Source organism: Limanda limanda, chromosome 9 (genome assembly GCF_963576545.1).
Source record: "Limanda limanda chromosome 9, fLimLim1.1, whole genome shotgun sequence".
Lineage (NCBI taxonomy): Eukaryota > Metazoa > Chordata > Actinopteri > Pleuronectiformes > Pleuronectidae > Limanda > Limanda limanda.
In genome coordinates this window covers 9,120,834-9,139,223 of record NC_083644.1, presented here as the reverse complement: position 1 = coordinate 9,139,223, position 18,390 = coordinate 9,120,834, and the positions used below count along the sequence as shown (strand labels likewise).

General features: G+C 42.5%; 2 protein-coding genes across 3 annotated transcripts; one reads left to right on the top strand and one right to left on the bottom strand.

Annotated features, from left to right (window-relative positions):
• Positions 1-2,275: 2,275 nt before the first annotated feature.
• Positions 2,276-5,078, bottom strand: abhd8b (abhydrolase domain containing 8b). Its single transcript, XM_061078197.1, has 4 exons — positions 4,285-5,078; positions 3,827-3,997; positions 3,427-3,643; positions 2,276-2,560 (listed from the first exon to the last, which is right to left on the bottom strand). Exons 1-4 carry the CDS (start codon positions 5,076-5,078, stop codon positions 2,276-2,278), a joined length of 1,467 nt encoding a protein of 488 aa, XP_060934180.1.
• Positions 5,079-10,855: 5,777 nt separating this feature from the next.
• dda1 (DET1 and DDB1 associated 1) lies at positions 10,856-15,726 on the top strand. Of its 2 annotated transcripts, none has more exons than XM_061077832.1 (5): positions 10,856-11,163; positions 12,362-12,427; positions 12,658-12,709; positions 13,534-13,595; positions 13,755-15,726. In XM_061077832.1, exons 1-5 carry the CDS (start codon positions 11,155-11,157, stop codon positions 13,857-13,859), a joined length of 294 nt encoding a protein of 97 aa, XP_060933815.1. In that variant the 5' UTR covers positions 10,856-11,154; the 3' UTR covers positions 13,860-15,726. The 2 variants fall into 2 exon arrangements, with proteins under 2 accessions (XP_060933815.1, XP_060933814.1); XM_061077831.1 differs by having other exon boundaries at positions 12,362-12,442.
• The last annotated feature ends 2,664 nt before the right edge of the window (positions 15,727-18,390 follow it).

The following is an 18,390-nucleotide window of genomic DNA, read 5'->3' as shown; positions in this document are numbered from 1 at the left end:
CAGGTTCTGACGTGTTAAAGAATTTGATCAAATGTTTTACTTTTGATTTACAAAGAGAAAAATATAATGTTAGAGTAAGTTATAAATATTTTAGTAGCTAATGTGTAAGGGTGCAAATGTGAGCAAAGGTTATGAATAACGCTGTCATCAAACTCCGGACTTTGGATTTACTGTATATTTAAAGGTACAAGAATACAAATTTTGACTATACAATACATTGTTTTATATCCCGATATAACATGCATTATCAGCTGAGAGGGTTAGTTTATGTTTTGGTTTTCTTGCTAAATAAACAGATGCTATGTTTTCTTCATTTATACAGATATATATTTGATATATCTAAATAATTAAGTTTAAAATTTGTAATGTAACACTGTAATATTTGATTAAAAGATACTTACAATAACTACCTGTTCAACTTTAATTATTGACTAAGAAATCGTGAAGGCCTGATTCAAAGCTCGAGTTTTTTGTGGCGATACTTAACACATGTTATCTTACATTATATTTATATTCTAGATATATTTATAAACAAATTATAATCGTAATTATGATAATTGATTTTTAATCATCAGCCAAATCTGTGTGAAGAAAGCTGTTTCTCAATTGAAGTCACGTTCAGAAAACCACAAAAGGTTCAAATAAAAAGCAAAATTCCCAACATAATATAATAGTTCATTTTAATTCATCAAAATTCTCCAAATGAGCAGTTTATTTACATCATTGTTGTAAAAGGCAAACTGTTTTTTGTAAAATATAAGACACAAGATATAAAAAATAACAGGACAACCCACCTGCTGCATTTCTCTGATCAGAACGGCTTCTTCCCTGAACACAGCTTCTGGTGAATCTCTTAGAATCCATCACAAATCAAAGTAGAACGTATAAAAAGTATATTTTAAGTATAAAACATATATAAAAAGCACTGAACCTACGTCATAAATACTTAAATTATTGAAGTGCTAAGAACACGTTAGTGAATGTAAAGACAGACACTACTGCATTGTGGAGCTTTGGATTCAATAGCTTCCTGTTGACTGTGTCAAAATACATCTTTATAATAATTAACTATAGAAACTATTTATCTTCTCTAGGTAGAAAAAGACCATTGCAGTTCAAGTTTCAGTGCAAAATGAACGATCATTATATCCACAATAAATATAAAAAATCTAGGGCAGATTTCAGAGCACAGACTGGCTGAAATAATATATTATGAAATTTCTCTTTTCAGGAACTATCCCTTTATATCTTTATTTATAACTCCTGATCTTGTAAACTTCTAATGCACGGTGCAGACAATATTGCTCAGTCCAAAAATTGTGTCAAAGAATACAAATAAATGACACATGCATTTTAGACACTGAATATCTTTGCATTTTAGTGGCATTTTGCAGAGCTCAATATTTTCATTTAGTTTTTAAATCATCGCTGCAATTAGCGAGGTTTCCAATTTATCCATGTAATCACTTCCCAGGTGGCTAAGTGAGTCACAGTTTGATATTAAAACTTGATGAAACGAGTACATTAGGCTTATCAACGAGCCAGGCTGTTGGTTTGAGTCCCAGCTTGGCCGTTATCTTCCTGTGTGGAGTTTGCATGTTCTCCCTGTGTCTGTGTGGGTTTCCTCCGGCTTTCTCCACAGTCCAAAGACTGGTTTGGTTATCGGAGACTCTAAATCCCCTGTGCTGGGTGTGAACGTTGGTTTGTCTCTCTATGTCCGCCCTGTGGTACGTTGGTGACTGGTCCAGGGTGAACTCCTGACTGGAATGGCTCCAGCTCCCCCTGTGACCCTCTGAGGATAAGTGGTAAAGATGATAGAATGGATCTCTCTCTAACTTTTCTGTGCAGCAGGTCACGCGTTTTGTCCACAGAGGTCAAATTTGCTGCTTTATAACTGTTCATTTCCATTCTTGCCATCATGCTAATGTTTCTGCCTCTTGCTCCACCCACTCTCACATCACCACTTCATCATCACTTCAAGGCACAACCATCTCATCCCTGCTGAGGACGGGAGAACGGTCCGTCTTTGTCTTGTTACATCACTGGAGCTCCCTTTCCTCCATTTGTCAGCTGACAACACTGGAATCAGATGTGAGGTCTCTGTCGTTTCCAAAGTGAAGCCCTTCAGAGGAATTGGCTCGTTTGGCTCGTCATCAGGCTCAACAGCTCCAGCCAGCTCCGTGGTCCAGGACGTGCAAAGTGCATGGCCAGCCGTGATTTAGTGAAACAACCGCTGGAAGTTTCAGTTTTAATCTGAGTCAGCTTTTGTCTTCAGTCATTTCTTGGCCCGGCTGTCTGGCTTCTCCTCCGGGCCGCAGTTTGATGAGGTTTGCCTGGCAGTCGCAGGTCGGACCTTGGCGGGCTCAGACGAGGCCTTGGCGTTGTCAGAGTTGGCTTTGGCAGTCTCCGGACGTGTTTTGGACTCTTTCTTTGGCGGCGGAGGGGTGGCGGGCTCCCAGAGGAAAAACTCATGCAGGAGTGTGTTGACGACCTCGGGACACTCCATCATTATCATGTGACTGCCATCCTCCAGCAGCTTCAGGAAGGCCATTAGGAGGATCTGACAAAATGTTACAAAAAAACAAGTTTGGATTAAGAATCATTAGCAGAACCTAACACTTTGTATTTTGTGTCAAAGCTGCTTACAACTTCTGAATCGCTGCTCACATCTCAGAACTTAAGCTGCATGACGAAGAGAGAAAAGAGACACTTCTGCTAAATTACCAAGCTGCTGAGTTTCTAATGCAGCTGGAGGAAATCACCTATTAAACTGATACTGCTTGTGAAGTCAGTTTGGGTGGAACACAGATAATATTAGTGCAAGACGTGTTAAGTTGTTGAGTTCAGTTCTTTTGTCGTCTCTGAACAAGTGATTCTACACAGCAGCCCCTGGAGTCCAAGTAGTTTTGCACTGTTTAATCCTTTTAACCACAGTTTTGGCCATTTTTTATTTTTGATCGTGTTCAGCTGGAGACAGAAAGGGAACAGAGGGAGAGCTGAGATGAGGAATGAAATGTAGTTAAAGTCCCTGGTTGGACCCAGATCTGCAACACTGCACTTTAGTGTTAGCACATAGGGGAATTCTTTCATTTGACTTTTTATTAACTGGCACTTTTTATACTTTATTACTGATTGTTGGCCAAAGCGTTGGTTTTATTGAGTTCCTGCCTTTCAGAGTCTTTATTTTCCATACACGTTCTTATGAAATAAATAATTCAAAGGGCTTTTTTTTATGTATTAAATGAGACATTTGATGCTTTTACAGTTTCTCTTTCTCATGTGTGTTGTATAGGTTTTTTATGTAACTAAAAAGTTTTGCAAAGTTGAAAAGCCACAGTAAAGGGAGTTCCTGAAACGCGGACAAGTGTTTTAGTGGATCAGTTTTCCAGTTTGGTTCTGAACTTGGTGGATTTTTGACCTCTTCACCTCTGCCATGCGCTGATCCTCCTCCACGGGAACAAACTTGTCGTGCATGCCGTGCACCAGCAGGATGGGCACGGTGAGCTCGGCGTGGTAGACCTCGTCCCCCTCGGGCCAGTACTGCCCGCTCATCATGGCGCGCAGCACAAAGGACGACACGTTGAAGGCATTGTTCTCTTTCAGCAGCTGCTTCTCCTTGGCACCCTGCTGAGCAAAGCCGGCCCTGCAGCGGACAGAGCAGAGGAGATTCACTCCAATCACAAAGGGCTCGAAAACATCAAAACTGTGGTGGACATAAAACACACTGAGGGACAACATGCATGACACAAAGAGCCCGCAGTCTTCACATCTTTTTATCTTTCCCAATTTGTGTGTCTGGTAGCCGTCCTGTTGCAGGCTGTCTTACTTGAGAAAGCTCCAGGCGAACAGCGGCGACAGACAGTGAAGCACGCAGGTGGGCAGGTTGAAGATGGAGCAGAGGCTGGGCTCCAGAGCCGTGGGACCACCGCCGTTGATCATCACCATCTTGTGGATCTGCTCCGGATACTCGTGAGCCAGGAACGTGCAGAACGACACACTGGGAGAGAAGAAGAGGAGGATTAACCGGATTAACAAGTAAATAAAACTTTAAATAAATAATGGATGCATTCAAACCAGTAAATGCTTGGCAGTTTTTGATAAATTACTGAAATGTGAAATCATGACTAATTGAAGTAGTAACTCATTTTTATCAGAGAGATTTTTGTCTTTTTCAGAAGTCAAAGTGACATCAACTACTTTTGTTAAGAACACCTCCAGACGCCCTCCACATGCTCTCCATCACTTCCACCGGGTTTCATGTGAGTGCTGTGATCTTCAATTTACCCGTAAGAATGTCCGATGAGAATGTTCCTCTTCCGTGCGTATCTCTTGAAGATGAGTCTCATATCCTCAGCCAGGGCGTAGAACGTGTACGCTGCAGCGATCTGCGGGGCCGAGCTGGCTCCGTGACCCGCCAGGTCTGGGGCGATGACCTCGTAGCCCAGCCGAGAGAAGAAGTCCAGCTGGCTTCCCCAGATGTCCAGCGAGCCTCCCACTCCATGGATGAAGAACAGGGCCACGTCCTGGTGTGTCCCTTTACAGGCCGAGATCTTCCTCTCGCAGTCGATCACCACCGTGCGTTTGGGTTTCCGCTTGCGTATCCTTGGCTGTAATTGGTCGTTCTGTTCAGCAGCAGGTGCCGAGTCTCTTACTCCTGCTTCAGATGCCCCCTTGTCTCCAGCTGTGATGCCGTCTGACCGGGCCTCAGGGATGCTGACGGGTGGTGAGGTGATAGCACAGTCAGCATGTTCAACCTCTACTGGACTGTTAGGTTCTGTCTTTCCATTCTGGCCGTTTTTCACCTCATCACTCGCTGTGTCGCCCAAGTTCTCAATGAAAAGTTGTCCATTGCGATACACTGTGATCTTTCGTTTGCAGCTGACACTCCCACCCTGCCCGGTGGGTTCCTCCACCACCGGCCGCTCAGGGATGATGTGTCGAACCCGCAGGACCCGGCCTGGTTTCACCTCCACAAACTCGTAGCCATCGGCGGGTTCTGAGGTTTCTACTGGAACCACGATGTTGGCCGACTTTGAGGTCAGGCAGCAGAGGAGACCTTCCAAAAAGCTGGTCAGCATGGCTGCCAGTCTGGAGAGAAGACAGAAGAACCAGACCAAACATGACTACAACAAGGTTCACAGAAATCCAAAGGAACATTCCTTTAAGGTAAAACTATACAGACTATAACAATGATAAAATATCTCTATGGAGCCTAAAGATAAACAACATCAATCACATTGATTTCTGTTTATTATTAAGTTTGAATTAAGTCTGGAAACATAAAAAACCCTCAACATATAAGATGGAGAGCTTTCTTTCTATTTGAGCCCCACCAACAGGTTAATATAGATGTTATTATTGGGGCGGCAAGATGGGCCAGTGGTTAGCATTGTTTCCATGAGCAAGAAGCTTCTGGGTTCAAACATGTCGAATGTTGAGTGGAACATGTTCTCCTCCAGCCTGTGTATAGGTTTCCTCCTCCATCTTCCTCCCACAGTCCAAAGACATGCAGGTTATTTAGTTGGAGACTCTAGACATTAGTTTGCTGACTGTTGACCTGTCCAGGGTGAAACCTGACCCCCTCCCCTGTCAGCTGGGATTACTCCAGTCCCACCACAACCCTCAATCCGTTAAAAATATCAAAATGTATTTATTTAATACTTGCAAGTTTTAAAGTGCACCATGGAATCAGAATGAAACAAATGGAATCCTGTATTTTCCTTTTTGTTTTACACAAAAAATAATCAGTAATGGTATTTCTTCAAAGAAATTAACTGAATTTTAAGAGTTCAGATTAATGAAAGGACGGAAAAGCTAAGTAGCAGCAAACGACTGGAACGTCCCTCAGTAGAGTTCACACCTTCAATTCAATCAAGCTGCTTTTATCCTTACAGAGCAGAACGTTAAATCTCTACGTCAAATGAGCGTCTGAGAACCTTCCCTGCTCCAGTCAAAGAGATAAACAAGTTCTTGCGTCTCTACAATCTGCCGTCTACTTACAACTTAAACCCTCACGACTTTCTGTCCGACGCCGGCGAGCAGCATCTACCGTCAGTGCGGCCTTTGGGGGTATTAATAGACGGGGCCAGTAATAGCTCTGGGAGTTAAAGCTGCCCGCCATGTGATCACTCTGCAGCCGCGCTCACACACCGACATACTGTCAGGACCAGTGGCTCGTTTTGTGGAGATTAATATTTTGGCATGCTGGAAAAGAGATGGTTACTTGTTCAGCTAATATAGAAAACACATTTATACACTCATTCACATGGTATAAGTCGTGTTAAGTGCTCAAGTGTACAAATGTGTACAAATGACAAATAATACATATGGATTTAATAACTATCTAATAGTCTTTTTCATGAAATCCAAAGAAAAGCATCAAACCTTCACAGCCGGAGAGGTTAATATCCAGAGAACGGACGAGACGGTGAATACACTGCACATCTCATACACACAACAGGTGTGTGTTTGCTCCACAGTGCATGTCAGGTTGTCAGTTGATTACCAGCCATGGCAACAGCAGAGCAGCCAAACAGGGTCTGAAGGTCTCTGTGCCGGTGGCATTAACCTACCTCCCGGCTGGACGGGATTATGCTGCCTGTCTACACAACACAATCTGTCCTTCCCCTCGGTCAAAACACACTTCTATCCTCAGGTTGATCCGTTGCATCTTCTTCTGCACATGCAGCCCATCAGCTCCTGCTTTCATCCGGGGATCACGGGCATTGACAATGTATTGCAGCATTCCTGCTTTGCTGGCTGTTCTCGTTGTGCTTGTACGTGCACATCCTCCATTGAAACGGCAGTGATGTGCAGAGCTGTACATGAGCGCTGACTGGAGAAGGCAGAGCGGGACATGTTGATTCCACCGGGGACGACACGTTCTCCTCTGATGTTGCTCCCACATCAGAGTACATCCATTATCCAGTAACAAGATGTGACCTGTTCCATATGTAATGTTTTTTTCTGTTCTGTTTAATTTAAATCAATCAAATCATAGCATACATTATCTCACAGGCACTTTACATTGTCGAGATTAAAGAGAAACACAACGGTTCCTACAATGAGCAGCACTTTGGAGACTGTGGAGAGAAAACCACTTCCTCATCAACAGGAAGAAACCTCTAGAACCAGACTGCCTTGACCTTTTAGTGATATAGTCATTAATAGAATTAATTTAAATGTATTCACTGGCATAAATAAATATGTATTGTGTGTTAAAAGGTGATCTACACCAATATAAACAAGCTGAAACCTGCCATTCATCCACTCATCTTATTTTTGGTTGATAAAAATCAATGAGGATGTTTTGATGTGAATTTTAGACACTGTCTCTTTTTTAAATCTAGGCCACATATATTATTTAATAATCAGGGGTAGAGCTGGTGTGGAGAGTTGTTTTGAGGTACAAGAAATGTTTGCAAGCTGAAGCTGGCAAATCACAGAGCTAAGATTACTTAGGTAAACGTCAAAGAGTATTTAAAATATCTGTAAAAAGGTTGAAACCCCACCATCACAAATCCATAATACATACAGTACAAAGCTGGGGTCTCCTCAAACAGGGACCACTTTTTATTAACACCTTATAAAGTACAACTTAAAGGCCCAACCAGTATTTTTCCCTACTGGAGCAGTGGTGAATTGTTTTTGAGCAGCTCACTGGAAGGTGGTGAGAGAGAGTCAAGTGCTTCTCATTCACCTCCTGCTCAGATTGATCAGGATGCTCTGAGGGTCGAACCGATCACCAGCCCTGACTTCATTTTATCCCAGAGATGTGTTATATATGTGTTATGTGTGTGGGTAGTATCTTTCTCCTCCATGACACATGATACATTATTATCAGCCCTATCTGTGGGTTTGCTTCGTGTTACATTATCTACATGTGGCCTCAGTTGTCAGTGGCTGCAGGAGGCTGTTATATAACGATTCACGCACGTCTGACACAATCACAGTGAGGCCTGATGCCAAGAAAAGAGAAGAGACGTCGGTGGAGATTAAAAAACAACTACAGAGCTGTAAGTTCACTGCTGATAGGCATTTAGATCCTATTGGGAGTCAACTGGACTTATTTGCATGACTCAAATTAAGTCAATCACCAACGTCTGAATGTTGCACATACAAAAACAAATGATCTGGACCCAACTAATAAAACAACACAACATGTATTTAATCATTAAGCCACAGTTTTATGCTGCATCCTGTAGGAGGAGGATTAAATATGGAGAGGGCAAAACTGAATGTATTATACATAATGGACATTTATTCAGAAAAATGTAAAAGCTATTTAGAATAATAATATGAGCAAACATATTCATATATAATGGGGATAATAAAGGGGTATGATCAGCTACTTCCTGCCTGTTGCTGATTTTAGTGGGATGAACCGTGTCTGGTAAACTGAGTAAAGCACATGGCCCCATCTATTCACTATGACAATAAAAGAGTTGAATAGTCCACTCACTGTCGTCTGATGGTGCAAATGAGGCAAGTGCCAGAAGGTTTTCTCCTTTATTTCAGAGTTATTTTAAATGACATGTAATGTAGCATAGTATTTAACAGTATAGACACACAAACCCTGGTTGTTCTGGTTGGAAAACAGCTTCATTATGTGCCTATAATTCCAAAAACAGACCCTCCTGACCAAACAACCACAATGCAAGACAAAATACAAGTAAGGAAATACACCTACCTCTGCTTTCCAGAAAACTCAGTTTAAAATAGGTGGATTTCTTCAGAGGCACCAAGGAAGCAGCAGAGCTATAATCTGCAGCAGCCAATCCAATAATCTAATTTATCTGGATTCTGTTGTACCCTCCACATGGCGGCGACTGCCAGTCCACTGACAGCAGCTCTGTGTGTGTCTGTGGTTTGTCAGTGGATCCACAGAGCTGCTGCTGCTGCTGGTCCCTGCTCTCCACCTCCAAGAAGGAGCTCTGCAGGATGTGAGGCTGTTTTAAATCCATCAGCTGTTGTTGTCCCAGTATTACCTCTTGTCTCGGTGTGTGTGTGTGTGTGTGTGTGCGTGTGCGTGTGCGTGTGCGTGTGCGTGTGCGTGTGCGTGTGCGTGTGCGTGTGTGTGTGTGTGTGAAGCTGCACCTGCCCCCTGCTGCTGCATGACGGAGACAACCTCTGGACACACACATGAAATAAAAAATCTTTCTCACGCCCCAATAAGATGATGAACCCAATATTTAAAATGTGTTCATGTATTGGTCCTTCCACTCTGTGTTCAGCTGTTCAGTTGCTACTTCATATGGATTCTGGAGAGTTTTTTGAGTGATCGAGTTTTTGAGTGCGGGAAACATTTTAAAAGGATAATAAAATTTTTGTTGAAAAAACAAATTATTATTAGGGCCCGAGCACAGTGGGAGGCCCTATTGTATTTCGAAGGATTTTTATTTCCCTTTTGGGGCTTTTTCAGGGCCTAGTCATACTCAAAGTCGAACCAAAGTTTGCAGGAAATTCATGGTCACCACATGATCCCTTTTGACCCATGTTGTGTATCAAAGGGTTAAGCTGAAAGAATAACACTTGATTGTGACTCACTACATACAGACTAATAGATCTGTTAAGATCTGAATATAAAGGTGTTATATAATAGGACACTTCAAAGGATTCATTAAGCAAATTATTATTTGTTGTCAGTTTGCTTTAATGTCACAGTGTCAGTGGTGAAAGGTTGATACGATCTGAAGAGAGTGTTTTTGACCTGAACAGATCTATATGTCTGTATACAGTGATAGGGAGAGCCCCACCTACTGCCAAAAGGAGGTAAGCCTCGTTTAAAAACTAAATTCGATCTAGATAGAATGTTCAATATTGGGTCTAACTTGATGGCGTGGACCGTAATGCGCAATTAGCAGGCAAGGATCGACGTCTCGATAGTGTAAAATACTATATATTTATATATTTTTTGAATGTTGGTGAATTCCCAGGTTTAAAGCAAACAACTTGATTCTTTTCACATACAGGGAATTTCAAGGACTGTTGTTCTCTTTCACAAGATGACCTGGTTTATCCACTCACACACAAAACCTGATGGGCCACCGAGCAAAGTTAAATCACAGTATGTGTCATTGTGTACTTCTGGAAACCACACAAATACAAATGGCAGAATAGAACACAAGACAAGGCCTCAATCATTTTGGGGTTTAACTTTTGTACAGTTGGAATAAATTTAAGACTAGACTAGAAGAGAAGAGAATAGAAGAGAAGAGACTAGACTCCACTAGAATAGAAGAGAAGGGTGGACTTGTGGGGAGAGGCGGTGGACTAGTGGCAGAAACTTGGACTATGGGCAGAAAAGGTCTCTGGTTCGACTCCACGGAGAAACAACAAAAAGACGAACCTGGATTGATCTGTCCAAAAATCCAAGAGGATTCTCCCTACCCTGTCTAGTGCCCCTGAGCAAGGCACCTTAATCCCCTAATATCCCGGGCGCCGTACATGGCTGCTCACTGCTCTGTGTGTCCTGCACCAGATGGGTTAAAAGCAGAGGTTGAATTTCCCCTTGCATGAGTGTGCATGTGCATGTCTGTGCATGTGTTTGGGACAAATAAATGTATAAATGTATCTATCTTAATCTTAATAGAAGGGAATAGAACATAATGAAATAGAATATAATAGATTGTAATAGAATAGAAAAGAATAGAATAGAATAGATTAGAATAAATCAAAACAGAAAAGAACAGAGCACTTGTTAACTGCTCCTCATGTGCAGAGCAGATCACCTAGCTATTCACCTAGCTTGTTCTTTCTCTTCGATGATTGGCTGTCTGGTCGAGCTGCCGTCACGTGGACACAAGTCTCGGCCAATGGGCGCTCTCGGGGGCGGTGCTGCGGAAGCAACCACCATGCTAGCTGCAGGAGTCCTGTGGAAGCAGCTCTGCTAAAAACTCATGTGCTGACCTCCTCTTCCTCACCTTCCTCGTTGTCTGATCCCTTATTCTCACAGACACGTGGATCCGGGAGGGAATCGACAACGTGTGACGGAAGCTCGTCATCATTGTGCGCCAGGAGGAGCCGGGCAGGACAGTGTGATTGGTGAGCTAGCCGCGAAGCTAGCGTGGCTAACCGTAACACACCGCCGCTGCCATCACGACAACACACACACACAGCACCACAAGTCGGTGGTTCGACGTTCCTGGAGGCATCATGGAGAAGGTTTGCATTACACACACACACTAACACACACACAAACACACACCATGTCTCCCAGGTTCATGTAGGAACAGCGAACGTGCTAAGTGCGAGCTAGCTGCTAGCCACACCTGCTCCTCCTGTGTGATATGCATGTACCGAGGCCGAGCCGGTGTTCCAGTTTAACTGGCGGACATATTATCAACTGGCGATATGTTTACCTTTTTCCAGGTGTTGATGGCCGGTCGCAGATTCGTCATTTTGACAAAGCGCCTGTGTTTGAAGTGATCTACTGAAGGTCTCGCTGAAATAAAAATCCTGAGTTCATGTGTCCGTGTCAGCATCACGTTGAGACAGCAATATAAATCAAATGGTTAAAAACAAAAACAAAATAGTACAACATCCTTGAACGGGATTCGAAACAGCGAGCCACCAGATGTGCTGGTAACGCCCATGTCATCTGGTGATAGTCCCAACACAGAGTAAACGCATTTATACTTAATACCAGGCTTCACTAAGTGATGCTCCTCTTCATAGGAGACCCAGGGAGTTCTGAAGAATACACAGGTTCAGGTTCATTCATCGGAGAATGACAACAACACAAACGATCATCAGAGAACGGGTGTGTTTGTTTTTCATAGTTTCTGTAATGCAAGTGTTGTTTATCTGTTTGAAATCAACAGATGATCATTCTTAAGTGTGTCGAGTGTGTTGTCAACATGACACATGTGTGACGAGGCAAATCTGGAAAACGAACTTAGCGTCTTCATTTTCGAACAACGTATTGTGTATTTCTTCTCTTCTGTCAGACGGCTGCGTGCTTTGTTGTCGCTGTGTCAGTCGAAGGAGTAAATAATGTTCCCAGTGTAATTGTGACAACTCTGGCAAATTATAATAGTGATAAATAATAATAATAATAATAAAACTATATTTTGTTGAATTTTCACAAACAATGCGTTGTGGTGATACAAGCAATTGAGGACGCTTCAGGAAATATCAGCATTAAAAATAAAGTGCACACACAGAGACAGACACAGACACACACACACAGACAGACACAATGACACACACACACACACACACACACGCACACGCACACGCACACGCACACACACACACACACACAAAGACACATGGCCTGAGACTTGCAACCTTGTTGAGATTGTCATAAACTGCCTGATAGAAGAAAAAGACACTTATCAAACCTCTCTTTCCCCCACAGGCGGATTTCTTGAAGGGACTTCCTGTCTACAATAAGAGCAACTTCAGCCGATTTCACGCAGACTCTGTATGTAAAGCATCAGTGAGTATCCTCTGATGATATGTATTTCACTAGACTGTCACATAGCCCACTGAAAATTTGCTTTGGATCATACGTTTAACTTTATATTTCAAAAAATGTTTCCCGACACATCAAATAAACAATGCTGGCTTTGTTATTTAAGTTTCATACACAAAATGTTGCTTGAGAAGAATTCACAGTTGCTTTTTGTAACCTCTTACTGACCTGTTTTACAGAATCGAAGGCCTTCTGTGTACCTGCCAACACGTGAATACCCCTCTGAACAGAGTAAGCACCAAGCTCACAGTAAATAGCCTGGAGAGATGGACAGATATGTCTTAGACTGTATATTAAAATAGAGGAAATGTGCCCATCTCCTTCCACCAGAAAATCAAGCCAAAATAACCCACATTAGAATCATGATTTTTTTTTTTCACCCTGTTGAATTGAATTAAACTTACCAGAAATAAAGATCACTTAAATATAATATAATATAATTTTGAATATAAGTTCAACTGCTGTTCTCATGGCACCCTTCTCCACTTTGGCCTTCAAAGTTCTCGTTTGAATATTTGCTACTACCACCAATATCTGCACCAGCGGCGGCTCCATAGAATAGGAGAAGAATAAGTGATTCTGTTGATGCCTGTTAAAAAGTAAACTTCCAATCTTGTGAGGTAGTTTAAAGTCTGCACCTTACACCTTCTGCTTTGTTGCAGGGTTTAAAGGTCACTGTCCTTCTATTTGTCTATACTTATATAATTAGTTGAATATAATTATAACACACATCAGTGTGATAAGAGCTACCGAAAATCACAGATATCATCTTGGAGAAAACATGTATTTAACGTGTACTTTTTAGTTTGGCTAATGTCCTGTCCACTAACATAGAGGAGGCAGGATTTTTTACTTGTATGCAGCCAGCCACCAGGGGTGGTGATCAAGATACTTTAGCTTCACTGTGGGTTAGAGATGGATACATACTCTATTCATCCCAAAATGAATTTAGAACCACTGCTGTGTTTTTAATAAATGTCATCATATCATTTATCATATTTATACTATGGTTATGTGGAGACTAAAATTATTTATTTGCTGTGTTTCCTCTACAGTTATTGTAACAGAGAAAACCAACATCCTCCTGCGTTACCTCCATCAGCAGTGGGACAAAAAGGTGAGCTGGTGAACTTGTTTAGACTTTATAACCTAAGTCTTTTTTATATTGGGTCTTTACTAACTTTGAATAATCTGTGGTGTTTGGTAATTTTATTATTATTACAAAAACAAACTGTGTGAATTTACCGATTGCTGTACGATTCTCTGTGTCACACAGAATGCAGCAAAGAAAAGGGAACAGGAACAAAGTGAGGGTGACAGCCCGGCACCCCCAAGGAAGATCGCCAGGACAGATAGCCAAGAGCTGAATGAGGACTCGTAAATGTGCTTGTGTGTGTGTGTGTATATATATATATGTGTGAATGAACGTGTGTGTGTGTTTGCGTGCACAGGGTATAGCTAATACAAACCAACAAATTCAAAGGATAATCCGACCCGAATACTATGGCAGGATGCCAGAATCACACACAAAGAATTGGGGGAATTCCTACCAACAAAGCAGCCTTTCCTGGTGTAAAGGTTTGAGTGCATGAAGAGATCCACAGAACCACCATCAGTGAGGGATCCTTATACGGGTGTTAAGTAACGTTGGCTATTCCCTGTGTGTGTGAGTATAAATGTATATGCTTGTATGCATGCAGAGCTGTGATTGTGGGTTTATTGTGCGTTGTACTATGTGTGTGTGTGTGGGTGAGAGCTGAGTCAATAGTCGAAAACGTGTCGGAGTAGATTTAGGATCAGCGATGGACTTCACAGATGAAACTATACCCCAAGAATCAGTCTCATACATGACTCGTGTAGCCTCCGGCCTCCTGGAGAGTCTGTACTGATTAGTGCAACGATAACATTTTTTGTTACTGTTTTAATTTTCTTATGATACCTTTTTATTTTTTACGTACGGCAATGAGCTTCCTGCCAGCCACAGTGCCCGCCCTCTCGGTTTCACTGCCCACCCTGCGGCCACACGGGGGCTTTGCCACATTTCTCCACACTGTCAGAATCAACAGAACCAAGAACGCACTGTGAAGAACAGCACAAAGTAGAAGCAACTGTTTCCCTTAGATGTGTGTTTATGGTGAATATGCATATCGTCGTTCTATCCTGGGACTTGTGCTCTGTAGGAAAAATGTTGTGTTTGTGGCTCTTGAGAAATATTTTTTACATCTAGCACCACCTTCTGGCCAGTGGAAGGTAGTGAGTAACAAAGGCCTTGGGTTTCAGTTTTAAGATGAGAAAGATGGAAAAAGTCCCATCCAGTAATGAAAGTGTTTATCGTGTTGTTGGGTTTCCAGCTGCACCACTCGGCAACAGCACAGATAGTGAAGAAAAACATGTATAGTAATGTATGAAAAATAATACATTGTGTGTAAATAATTACCAAAAACATATGGAGTATCTTTTGTGTCTTCATTTTTTTTGTAAAATATTACACACCTGTGGATACAATAGAAAATCCCCCTTGGGAGTGTTGAGAGCCGAGCGGACGTGACCCCCCCTTCTCGCATGTTGATGTTGTCATGGGTGGGTTTCATATCCATGGAGCAGTAATGAGTGGGGGGGTGCAGGGGGTGCGGTGTTGTCTCACGTGACTGAGGGAGGTTTTTGCCTCGAGGCCTTACAACCTGTCAGCGCTGTTCAGCCTCTCTCTGCTGGGGATGGCTGTTCTGTTCGCCCCGGCTGTGTGACAGCCCCACACGGGATGAATCTGAGAGCTGGCTTCGATGAACACGAGGGTGAAGGCGCGGGGGGGAGGCGTTGGTTGTTGTGGAAGGTGTCGTTATAATTTCAGCCATAGAATACTCAATAATAAGCATGCACAGCCAAGTGCTGTCGCCATCCTGCCTTGTTCCAGAGATTCAGTTTTGCATCAGTCTTACTGTACATGACTGAATGAAGCTTTTTCTTTTCTTTTAAAAATAGTTTTTCTTACAACCGCACATCAGATTCACATTAAAGCGTCCTGTCTTTTTATTGGTTGATGCTGCAGCGTGGGTCGACAGCGTGGACGGTCATCTTCCTACCTGCGGTATAAATACACCATCTGTTATTGAAGCGAAGAACCGTGTTGTGCTTCTGCTCTGATAGACTGTTCTGCTGCTCCACCCCAGGCCTTGCCCCTATCTCATGTGTGTTAGATAAGACGTGTGCTCTTTTTAGCTTTGCCGAAATAAAACTGGATTGAAACTGGGGTTCTCTTTGTCATGTGGTACTTTGAAAATGTGTCAGAACTCTAGAATCCTTCTGCTTCTGCATGTCGAGTAAAAAGAAATGAGTCACAACACATACAATGCATTTGAAATAGTTTTATTAACTATTCTTCAGGTCTTACAAAAATATGACAAAATAAATTAAAAGAAATAAATAGTCCCATTTCCCAGTATTTTTCTTTAAAAGGTTTGTTTTGTACAGTGGTACATTGGAAGAGCGTGTGATGTTGAGTAAGTGAGGCTTCCACAAAGATGTCTTAGACTTCGAGGTTGAGGGTCAGTTTTTTTTTAATGTAGCTGTGGTGAGAATCTCACCTGTTCAGACACTTATCATCGTCCAGACAGAACATTTAATAAATCACTCGTCCTTTCCCACTGATTTGACTTAAGTGTGGATACAGTAAATTCCTTCAAGAGCTGCTGCTTTGATAGTGAATTAAAGACTGATGAGTCTGAGCTGACGCCTGTGCTTGGCCCGAGTCACTAACATGTTGTTACTTTACTTCAATTCATGCAAATTTAAAGACCTCCGCTAAAACAATATGCAAAATTTGTTGCTGCTAACAAGAACTCAAGGATGAAAATTGGTTAATTGTGCCCAGTTCTCCCTGATTAAGGAGGAACTAGATACAAATCCAGGCCTGATCTGAACTCCCCAGCGATTTGCCGGAGTCAGCAAACGCCCTCATGTTTGCCCTCTCACTCCAGTGGCCTCCACCAGGACACCGGCTGGTCCTCTCTACAAAAACATCCAAACGCTGATGAATGGACTCTGTTGCATCATGGAGTTATTCGTCCCTGATGCTGCAAGAATAAAGGTTTGGATGTAATTAAGCTCAGCTGCTGTTCTCCAGTGAGAACAAAACAAAGAGACACCGGGGATATCAAATGTCTTTCAGCATTTTCTCTTCTCATTTTACACGTACAGAGAACAATAACTTCCAGATATAAAAAGAACATACTGTAGATTTACTGTCACACGACACTGCGACCACACAGAAGTCCTATTTCCTTATTGCATTCATTGTCAGCAAGATATTTTTGTCTTTCTGTGGAAGTACGTTTCGGAATTCTATTTAGGCGCATGACTAAGAGGTGGACTTTGCTTACTGTAAAGTTATGAAAGCAGCGAGGGAACATAAAAACCAGTTTGAAGCTCTGTGTCGTCAGCACCCCCAGGACGGGTCGGTTCTGTAAACACAAAGCTGTGGACGGATGAGATCAACTGTTTCCGCACATTAAATATGAGCTCTGACTGGACGGTAAAAAAACAAAAGATGCATAGAGTCTGGCTCGGGGTGATGCAGAAGGAAGTGGTGCTGCAGGTGGTGGTGGGGGGGTAATAGTCTTCAACAACTCGGTTATTGCCAAAATCATTGCCAGAGGTGAAGGCGTGGAAATGCATAGTTAATGTTACTGTGTCTCAACCCAGAGGGCGATGGCCACTGAAACCTTCGCTGCTGTGTTAGACGCCGGGATTCATTTCCCTTTCAGTCCTGCTGCAACCACACAAGTCTGATGACTAACCGCTTATTTCAATTTGTCCCCATTTGAGTTGAGGCAGGTCACGGTGGCGCCCCCTTCTGGGGAGACTGAAGAAGTGAAATACCGGTTAATGAATGGTAGACGACGATGGGCTTCCGTACTTTGAGGAGCATCTATTTTACAAACGGTGCCGAAGTGCACGATGAACAGAATTCATACAGAAAATACATGATGGGATAACAGTATAATCCGAAAGAAAAAACACTTTGGTTAAAAAAAAAGAAAAGAAAATCGACATCGTCAGCAAAGGATGCGTATAAAAAAGATAAAGCTCAACATAAAAAAAGAGCAGCTATTGTTTTTTTTGTTTTCTGTTATTTTCTAAAAGCCTGTTCTGAATATTTAGGAAAGTTCCATAGTAGCTGAGCGCAGGGACGGGTGAGAGGAGGGAAACAAACAATCCAGCTTTTGCATAATGTCAGGAGGCAAGCTGGTGTCAGCGCTCTCTCTCTCTCTCTCTCTCTGGTGGAGAGAGGTTTGCTTCTATGCAGGGCGTCGAGGTTTAGTGCAAATGTTGTTGTTTTTTCTTGAACTCGCTCGTTTTGCCAAGTCTGGTTGGAGTGTGTGGAATGGAGCTCAGTCTGCCTACTAGATGTTCTACAGGCCTGGATGGAGAACGGCGCTCAGGCCTCTGTCCTCCAGTTTCCTTTTTTAGTTTTTTGCAAAATCACCATCGTCTGCTCTATTCTATTCATTTATTTATTTGCTTTTTCTGGTCTCTCCTTCACTCCGTCTTTTGGGGGAAACACTGGTATGTGACAGCTCAACTTCTTTGTCTTGGAACAAATCTGACTCTGCCACAGGTCGGGACCACATGTGGGAGGACATCACCTCTGCTTTGAAAATAAAGCTGGTGATTTATCGGGGATGTTCATAAAGGGAGGGTTTGGGTGATGATTGATAGGAATAATTAAAACACTGATTGGTATTGCTTCTTTTTTGTACCCACTCATGAGGGGCCCTAGCATTCCTGTTGTGACAGCTAAAGAACACTCTCAGTAGTTAATCGCATGTACAATCGTAGATCCTTTCACACCAGTTTTTTTTTAAATCGTATTTCCTCCGCAGCAAGCTGATATGTCCGAGTGGGAGGCCGCAGAG